Source organism: Etheostoma spectabile, chromosome 21, assembly GCF_008692095.1.
Source record: "Etheostoma spectabile isolate EspeVRDwgs_2016 chromosome 21, UIUC_Espe_1.0, whole genome shotgun sequence".
NCBI classification, from domain to species: Eukaryota; Metazoa; Chordata; class Actinopteri; order Perciformes; family Percidae; genus Etheostoma; species Etheostoma spectabile.
Genome location: NC_045753.1, coordinates 4,347,453 through 4,355,724, shown reverse-complemented (window position 1 = coordinate 4,355,724; position 8,272 = coordinate 4,347,453). Strand labels below are relative to the sequence as shown.

Sequence of the window (8,272 nt, the reverse complement as noted above, 5' to 3'; positions counted from 1 at the left end):
GGGTTTTTGGCAGCATTACTTTAACTGTGTAGGTTTCATTTTATATTTAAGATTAAGAATGTAAAAGAAATGTTACAGAGGGCGTTAGGCGAGGAGTAGAAAATAAAGTACTGGGGAGTTAAGAAAAGAAAGGAGAGGAAAGGATAGGGGATGAGAGATGTAGAGGCTGCTGGATGATGTTTGCATGGACGTCAGTCTCTTTTAGCGTCTACATCCCTCTTCTCCCTCTTTATCTTCATTCTTTCTTTCTCTGGCTGTCTGTCGTCTTAGCTGCACTCAGGTGTCAATGAAAAGAGGACTGAGGGGCTGACAGCACTGCTAGAGCTGTTGTGGAGGGCTAAAAGAGGATACACACACATACACACACACACAACACACACACACACACACACACACACCACACACACACACACACACACACACACACACACACACACAGTGTGGTGTTCACATTTAGAGTTATTCAAGTAAAATTGTTCTCTCAGACATCCTTTGAATCAGACATACAAATACATAGATATATATATACTGTACTCATTTACAGTACTGTTGCATGACCGGTCCATTTACAGTAAATGTCTGTGTTACCTTATTTGACAGAAATCGATTTCACCGAAATATATATTACGCTTGAGTAAATAAACCCCCAATTAGCAAAACTGTTAAAATAATGATATTAATATTTAAGACAGTCCGGTTCAACCTTTGGAGATAAAACTGAAATTAGCGTCAACATTCACATTTATGTTCTGCTTGTATAATGGTTGTTTGGTAAATTGCTCTTAAACACATTTCGACAGGATTGGAATTTCTATTTTTATTTTCAATTCTTATCATTTTGTTGCTGGTGATTTTTCTTTGGGGCTGGCTAAAACTTCTTTGGGGGGCACCTAAAATTCCTCTATGCAGGAAAGACCTTGGTATATAGCTGTATTACAGTATATATACACTCACCGGCCACTTTATTAGGTACACCTGTCCAACTGCTCGTTAACACTTAATTTCTAAGAAAGCCAAATCACATGGCGGCAACTCAGTGCATTTAGGCATGTAGACATGGTCAAGAGAATCTCCTGCAGTTCAAACCGAGCATCAGTATGGGGCAGAAAGGTGATTTGAGTGACTTGAACGTGGCATGATTGTTGGTGCCAGAAGGGCTGGTCTGAGTATTTCAGAAACTGCTAATTACTGGGATTTTCACACACAACCATCTCTAGGGTTACAGAGAATGGTCCGAAAAAGAAAAAACTCCAGTGAGCGGCAGTTCTGTGGGCGGAAATGCCTTGTTGATGCCAGAGGTCAGAGGAGAATGGCCAGACTGGTTCGAGCTGATAGAAGGGCAACAGTGACTCAAATAACCACCCGTTACAACCAAGGTGGGCAGAAGAGCATCTCTGAACGCACAGTACGTCGAACTTTGAGGCAGATGGGCTACAGCAGCAGAAGACCACATCGGGTGCCACTCCTTCAGCTAAGAACGGGAAAACTGAGACTACAATTTTGCAAGCTCTTGAAATTGGACAATAGAAGATTGGAAAAACGTTGCCTGGTCTGATGGTCTCGATTTCTGCTGCGACGTCGGATGGTAGGGTCAGAATTTGGCGTCTACAACATGAAAGCATGGATCCATCCTCCTTGTATCAAACGGTTCAGGCTGGTGGTGGTGGTGTCATGGTGTGGGGAATATTTTCTTGGCACTCTTTGGCCCCTTGGTACCAATTGAGCATCGTTGCAACGCCACAGCTCCCTGAGTATTGTTGCTGACCATGTCCATCCCTTTATGACCATAATGTACCCAACTTCTGATGGCTACTTTCAGCAGGATAATGCGCCATGTCATAAAGCTGGAATCATCACAGACTGGTTCTTGAACATGACAATGAGTTCGCTGTACTCAAATGGCCTCCACAGTCACCAGATCTCAATCCAATAGAGCATCTTTGGGATGTGGTGGAACGGGAGATTCGCATCATGGATGTGCAGCCGACAAATCTGCGGCAACTGTGGATGCCATCATGTCAATATGGACCAAACTCCCTGAGGAATGCTTCCGCACCTTGTTGAATCTATGCCACGAAGAATTGAGGCAGTTCTGAAGGCAAAAGGGGGTCCAACCCGTTACTAGCATGGGGTACCTAATAAAGTGGCCGGTTGAGTGTATATAAAATATATATATATATATATATATATATATATAATTTTATATATAAAATATATTACTGCTTCGTAATGTATCCGGCTGTATTGAAATTTTGTATGGGGCACCATCTTGTGAGGACGCGCTCTGTTGAACTGTGCATGCTACAGTAGTTACTGCTTTAAAGTAAAGCTAAAAAGTTGCTTAAAAACAGTCATATCTAATTAAGAAGGGAAGAAAAAAAATGCAGGCACGGGTAACAGAGCGCATTATCCCAGGATGGCGTCCCCTGTACCAAAATTTGTGACAACATGTACAACAACAGCCAGAAGGGCAACAGAGCAATTTGGTTCAGAAATAATCAAACACCACCACTGTGTCAGATTGAACCCTGTAAGTTAGGGTGACCAGACGTCACCGGTTTTTGGGGACAGTTCCCGGTTTTGGTGACCTGTCCCCGGCTAGATCTGTCCCCGGAAATGTCCCCGGTTTTCACTGTGACTGACAGACCCGAAATTGGAATGAAAGAAAGAAAACACTGACCAAACGTAGCCGATAGTCGCACACCCTACACACGCAGCCTCTAGGCAGCCAGAGCAAGCGCTGCTCAGAGCTCAGAGATGTTTTCAAATGCTGTTTTTTACGATTCTAAAATTACTGATTATTTACACGGAGTCTGGTGGTTTTAGTGAACGCAATTTTGCGGATTTTTATGTTTTAGAAAAGGATCTTAATCTTTAACAGAAAAGTCGACCTCCTTAGAAATCCTTTCCATAATGTTGTCAAACACTTAATATTAATCTGAGTCTGTCAGTAGCAAAATAAGCACTTTTATGAATGAAAATACAGGGGGGACAATTATCCTTTTAATTTACATTGTAGCTTCTCGCTGCCTACTCCCGAATCTCGTTTATGCATAAAGCAAAGGAAAAATTCCTCAAAGTTTTTTGTACCCCAATACCAATGAGGTTGCGAAAAACCGAAGCAAAAAGCAAAAACGTCAGATAAATTTTTTATAACCAACATTCCCCTTTGAGGTTTGTGGGGAAAGTTGAAGTAGCAAGGGGGAATTTTAGGCCGCCTTTTGGGGGGCTCGCCCTAATGAGAACAGTCTAGGTCTAGGTCCCGTTTTTAAGTTTACAAAAATATAAATTACTGGTGGGGGGTATAATTATTCTGAGCGAAAATGTCCCGGATTTGTCTGAGAAAAACGGGGAAACCCACTTTTAAAAGTACCCGGGATTTTTTAGAAATACGGGAACGTATTTCTGCTAAAATAAGATCATACAGTAGTTAAACCAGTATCGATTTAAATACAGAGGCAGTAGCTATTTTCTAGGACGGCTTACCCTTTTTCCCCCCACCTCCCGCGCTGTTTTATTTTAGTCCAGGCTAAATTTTTCCCCCACCCAGCTAGCTGCTTCATTTTTCCGCTCCCGGCTAAATCTTTCCCCACCTCAAGCTAGCAGCTTTGTTTCTGTCCAGGCTAAGCTTTTTCCCCCCCCCAGCTAGCTCTTCATTCACCCAGGCAACTCTTTTTCCCCCCCTTCCCGCACTAGCTAGCTCTTTTTTTTTAATCTCCAGGCTAACTCTTTTCCTCCCACCGCTAGCTAGCTAGCTAGCTTCATTTCTTGCTCCAGGCTAACTCTTTTCCTCCCACCTCGAGCTAGCTAGCTTCATTTCTATCTCCAGGCTAACTCTTTTCCTCCCACCTCTAGCTAGCTAGCCGTGCTCTGCTCCTGTTGGCTAATCTCGTCAGCTCATCTGTTTCTTCCAGTCTCGGATTCTCCTGGGGTCAATGTAGAGATGACTCACCGCTTTTTCACCCGAGTTTTCCTCCCCATACTTTAAAACTCGTCGTCGTTTTGTTGTTGAAATGTTAGTCACTAGCACCAGAGCCGTCATTCTCTGCTGTCACTAAATGAGACCCGTGTTTCATCCAATTTAGCTGCTGCCATGTGTTGGCACCTGTACATTACTACACACTACACTCGGCTGAGTAACACATACAGCCGCACTGACTAAAAGACCGGCAGGACAATAACACTTTACATAAGTAACGTAACCCAGAAAAACAAAGTGTGGAAAAAACATGAATATACTGTTGAATCTGTTAAAATAAATTGGTAGAAATGTACATTACGATAAACTTGAATGCACATATACATTATTATACACATTATACATTTAGGAGAAAAACAAATATAACAATATCTTTGGCAAAATACCTCAATATCGATACCGCAACAATATTGTAGCATAGACTATTGTTGCTTTTACACAATATTTACACAATGAGATTTAATGTGTGTAATTTGGATATAATGACTAAGTGGGAAAAGGCAAATAATAGAACAGTCTTGTAAGTTAAGAAAATGACATCACTTTACTGTAATGCAGCCTTTGAAACCAGGAAGAGACACCACTGATGTCGTCATATTTTTGTTTTATAGTCAGTTCCACAGTACCACACCAGGGTAAAACAAAACTACTATTAACATAACATTACTGACTTCAGGCACAGTGGCCTCAGTGTTGGGGTTGGTGTGGACAGAAAAATAGTGAAACATGCTCATCCCAAGTTCCTAGAGACAAAGGTGGCATTGCTTACAATTGCTTGTGCCCAACCAAATGTATCCCTTTCATATTGCACATAGGGAAGTATTTTTGCTTGATGATGTATTGTTAATGAATGTGCTGTTGATCTTCTAATTGATTAATCAAATGATCGTTTTAACACACACAGTTCATAGTGCACCCTTGATACAAACAACTGCATCAGCCAGCAAGTTGTGAGACTAAAAGGAGGAGACAGGGAGACCAGAGAGAGAGAGAGGGCGAGAGAGAGAGAGAGAGAGAGAGAGAGATGGGCTGGACTGTGTAGCAAAAGGATGAGAGGAATGAGAGAGAGAGAGCGAGCGAGTGGGGATGTCAGCAAATATACCCGAGAGAGAAAAAGAGGCATGTTGGTGTGGAGAGGAGGGAGGACTATACTTAGACAGCAATAAAGATAGTCAGCCACTGTACTATAGAGCATGGAGGGGGACCCACTGGATTTCATATCACCTTGGGATTGTATACAATTCTAAAATCTGGTCTAACAACAAACTGCTTTCTCAGCTCAACTAGTCCAGCAACAGAATTCAACTGGTCTGGGATGGATTCGCTTCCAAAATCCAGGGTCGAGCACTAAATTTAAGCCAAATTGCACAGCAGGAACTCTCCACTACTTCAGTGAAATGTGTGTTTTTTTCTGGCATCGGACAATTCTACTCAGAAAATTTGAAGAGGAATAGTTGACATTTGAGAGGGCTGCCAACTTATGCCGCCACTGTAGGTACCTTGGGACCAATGCTGCTTCTAATGCTGTTTCACATTGAAAAAGCCAGGATGCCATTAAAGCCTAAGAAGTCCTCATCTAGAACTGGACCAAATGAAAGGTGAAAGAAGATGGGGAGAGCTTGAGATTTACATGGCTGTTTTGATCACAGAAGTTTGCCTTAAATTTCAAAGACAAGGGCCGAGTCAAAGTCAGATTGGCTAAAAATGACGACTAGCTCCTGGCAACATGGTATAAAACTGGACAAAATATGACAAATGAAGTCTAATCGATTTCAGGGTTGTCATTGTTTGACGACCTATGTTTGAGACTCATGAAACCCGATCTCATGAGTTGCCCAAAGAAGAAAATAATGAAGCAGGATTACAAATTCAAGACTTGGTGCTCTGCATCCACAGTGCTGATTGGGACACTTGAATTGTTGACTTAATGTGTACAAGTGTGTTTTCCATTGATTAACCCTCGATTGTTGTTCCTGCGATGCTGCATCAAGCAGACATCGTGCGGAGGTGACCGGATATTTCCGTTGTGGGGTCTGAAGCCTTGCAACCCTTGGTGTGTGTGTTAGTGTGTGTGTGTTTGCTGCACAGACAGTATATTTGCGTATGAATGTGGAGGTGCTATGCTGAGAGTGTCAGGTGTCGCACCAGCTCCGTCTGGCCACGAGTGGCGATTTCAGTGTTCTGTTGGCGTGGACTGTAGCGACGCTGAGCCTCGCTGTATCTGGCTGGCAGTTTTAAGGGGGGTTTCACCTCACACCTCACCCCGCCCAGCCCCCATTGCATCACCGAGAAGGCGGGGCTCCCGAAGAGTCATACAGCGTCATCGCTTGACCTGGGTAAGCGTTCATTCACACTAGATCAGTTGATTCGGCGCAGGGTTGTGCAGCGGTGTGGGGGTGTCACCAAATGGCTCATTTGTGCGATGTCCAGGTGTGTCCTTTAATCACCAGTGTACTGGACTAGCTGTTGAATTGGTCCTAGGTCCTTCCTTGTACATACTACGTAGTAGATTGTCTGCAGGTCTAGGAGTGGGAATCACCAGACGCCCCCCGTTATGATATCTTCACGATACTTATGTCACGATACAATATTATTGTGATTTTGGAATCGTCAAGCAGACAAACTGACCAACACATATATAGTAATAGATCGATAGTTGGCGCCTGTGTGTCGATACAGTATTTCAGGGAAAATATCGCAATACTATGCTGTATCGATTTCCCCCCACACCCCTCTATGCAGGTCTAGAAACAGCCGTGGTTGTCATTCTTCTGAAGGGCCCTCTGCTGCTATCTGATCTGATGACTGTGGACAGGTGTATTTCCTCCGGGGATGCTTCTTCCGCCATCTTGCCTTAACCTTTGCTGTCTGCTCTGATCAGTGCAAGAGAAGGACACGGTTATTGACCATCCCTGTGCTTTTCACCACGTGGGTGTCCTAGTTTTTAACACAGGGAGACAAAGTTTATGTCATTGCTGTCAACCTTAGGGGTGACTTTAACCTGTGTCACAATAGGGGCTGCTCAGTGGAGTCCAACAGAAAAGCTGTTACCAGCCTGTCATCAGCTACAGTTTGCAAGAAGATTTAGCACGTGGGGGTTGATTCATTCGAGGGTGTGTTATGCCATATATCCTGAAGGTGTTATGTAATGTAGCACTGAGGGGGATTGTTGACTAGGAGTTTGGACGGGAGATGTGGCTATTGTCCTCACTACGCACAGAGATTCATGTAGCTTTATATAAAATCTTGTGGGTGCATGCATACGTGGGTGGGTGTGGTTGGGCTTTCACATCATCTGTTCAAGTATGCATCAAGAATCACGCAGTTTCCAACAAACACCACTTGACATGCTAGTATTCCAGCTTCTAGTATACACTTGTCTGTGAGTGTGTGTTATTACACAAAGTGTCTGTCAGTTTGTATTGTGCATTATTATTATTGTTAATTAAGATCATTTCCCTGTGGTCTATATGTCAGATGATCTAAATCATTTCAGTACGCAACAATAAAGGTCTGAAACTCAAATACTAAATCTAAAGTGAGCAAAATGAAATGACTAGTGCAGTAGATAACAGAGTACATTGAGTGAGTGGTCCATGTTAATGAAGAGCTACATTTGAGTCATCACAGGCCCTTGTCCTAAAAGAGCTGCCCAATCAGAGTGTTCAGGACCAGGTAGGGACTCTTACCGAGACTAGGGTTACAGGGACCAACACACTAAACAATAATATGCTTCAATTATATTTGTTTAAAGTTCCTTTTTAATAAATGAGTTGGCTGCATTAATAAAATGTATGGGATTGGTAGTTTTTTGTAACAATTAATTCATTTCAGTTACAATACCAGTGGGAACAAGATATTGACTGTGACAATGAAAACAGTAAAACAACGGCAACCTACTTTATCTTAGTGTGTGTGTGTGTGTGTGTGTGTGTGTGTGTGTGTGTGTGTGTGTGTGTGTGTGTGTGTGTGTGTGTGGTAAGCATGTACAGCATCTCACCTCTATGTTTGCATTCAGTCATGTGTGAAATGTCACCTGCAGAGATGTCGGATGACAAGAAATCTAACAATGTGCCCACCCAACCATCTCTCTCTCTCTCTCTCACACACACACACACACACACACACACACACACACACACACACACACACACACACACACCCACACCAGACGTATGATGACTTCCTGCTGTGGGACAGCACAACTCCTTACACAGAAATGTCAGTGGGCAAGAATCCTTTTTTCTATTTCATTCTATTTATATAATATGTTACCTAATAGTATGAGAATTG

The 8,272-nt window shown here is 42.8% G+C and overlaps 1 protein-coding gene and 1 long non-coding RNA gene across 2 annotated transcripts in view; one reads left to right on the top strand and one right to left on the bottom strand.

Moving 5' to 3' along the window:
- Positions 1-768: 768 nt before the first annotated feature.
- The window catches only part of LOC116671571 (uncharacterized), a 12,329-nt gene continuing 4,825 nt past the window's right edge, over positions 769-8,272 (bottom strand). Inside the window, exon 3 of the long non-coding RNA XR_004327304.1 lies at positions 769-916. This is a non-coding gene — a long non-coding RNA (uncharacterized LOC116671571). The remainder of the gene's footprint in view (positions 917-8,272) is intronic.
- The window catches only part of LOC116671502 (rho GTPase-activating protein 23), a 26,143-nt gene continuing 23,970 nt past the window's right edge, over positions 6,100-8,272 (top strand). Inside the window, exon 1 of the mRNA XM_032502837.1 lies at positions 6,100-6,315. Coding sequence (XP_032358728.1) covers positions 6,100-6,315 — 216 coding nt within the window. The remainder of the gene's footprint in view (positions 6,316-8,272) is intronic.